Raw genomic sequence first — 1111 nt, 5'->3', positions numbered from 1 at the left:
GGCCCGGGCTGGGGATTCGAACCCCCCACCTTAGGTGTATGTGGCTGGCGCCTTAGCCGCTTGAGCCTTAGGCGCCGAGCCAAAACGTAAAATGTTTAACATAATTTGCTTTGCTGGTGGGAACGTCAGTGGTCCTGGCAATCGATTAAGATGATTTTCCTGGCCAAAACAGTGACTCACACCTGTAATCCTAGTACTCTGGGAAGCGGAGGCAGGTAAATTTCCTCAACTCAGAAGTTAGAGACCAAATGAGCAAAAGTAAGACCCTGTCTCTAGTAAAAATAGGAAAAAAACCCAAAACTAGCTGGGAATTGTGGGTGGTGCCCACAGCCAGGGCACAGAGTGAGACTCTGTCTCAGGAAAAAAAAATTTCCTGAAAGTTTAACAGTTTGTTGTGATGCCCTTTAGATTTTAGGTGTAAAGGCTGGGTGCGGTGGCTCATGCCTGTAATCTCCAAACTCTGGGAGGCCAACGAGAGTGGATCACCTGAGTTCATGAATTTGAGAGCAGCCCAGAGAAAGACTATGTCTCTAAAAATAGTTGGGTGTTGTGGCGGATGCTGTAGTCTCAGCTACTTGGGTGGCTGAGGCAAGAGAATCACTTGAGCCTGAGAGTTTGAGGTTACTGTGAGATATGATGCCATGGCACTCTATCGTGGGCAACAAGGTGAGACTCTGTCTCAAAAAAAAAAAAAAAATAAAAATAATACAGGTGTAATCATGTTAAGAGATTACTTGCTTATGAAAGATAGTTGTATTTGGGAGTTATAATTTGGTAAATAATGTGTTTTAAATATATTCAGAATTAAAAATTAAAAAAAGTTATTTAACTTTTGATCTTTTCAAGTGTTACAGTTAAAATGACTTTCTCTTCAGAGCTATCATTAAGAAGGCTTCTGATCTGGAATACAAAATACAGAGAAGAGCCCTTTTCAAGGAAGATTTCATCAATTATGTTCAAGTAAGTGGATGATTTCATTATTTTTCATCCCCTCACAAATTTTAAATCAGTTAGGCTCCGTGCCCGTAGTAGCTCAGTAGTTGGTCCCCAGCCCCATACACCCAAGGCTGGCGGGTTTGAACCCAGCCGGGCCTGCTAAACAACAATGACA

General features: G+C 42.3%; 1 protein-coding gene across 1 annotated transcript in view; it reads left to right on the top strand.

The window, feature by feature from the left end:
• The window catches only part of UTP6 (UTP6, small subunit processome component), a 43341-nt gene that overhangs the window by 2635 nt on the left and 39595 nt on the right, over positions 1-1111 (top strand). The window contains exon 2 of the mRNA XM_023517474.1: positions 876-960. Coding sequence (XP_023373242.1) covers positions 876-960 — 85 coding nt within the window. The remainder of the gene's footprint in view (positions 1-875; positions 961-1111) is intronic.

The sequence above is a fragment of the Otolemur garnettii genome, unplaced genomic scaffold (assembly GCF_000181295.1).
Source record: "Otolemur garnettii isolate 467f Iridium unplaced genomic scaffold, OtoGar3 scaffold00112, whole genome shotgun sequence".
Lineage (NCBI taxonomy): Eukaryota > Metazoa > Chordata > Mammalia > Primates > Galagidae > Otolemur > Otolemur garnettii.
The sequence above is the reverse complement of the archived record's forward strand: the minus strand, read 5'-3'. Positions and strand labels throughout refer to the sequence as shown.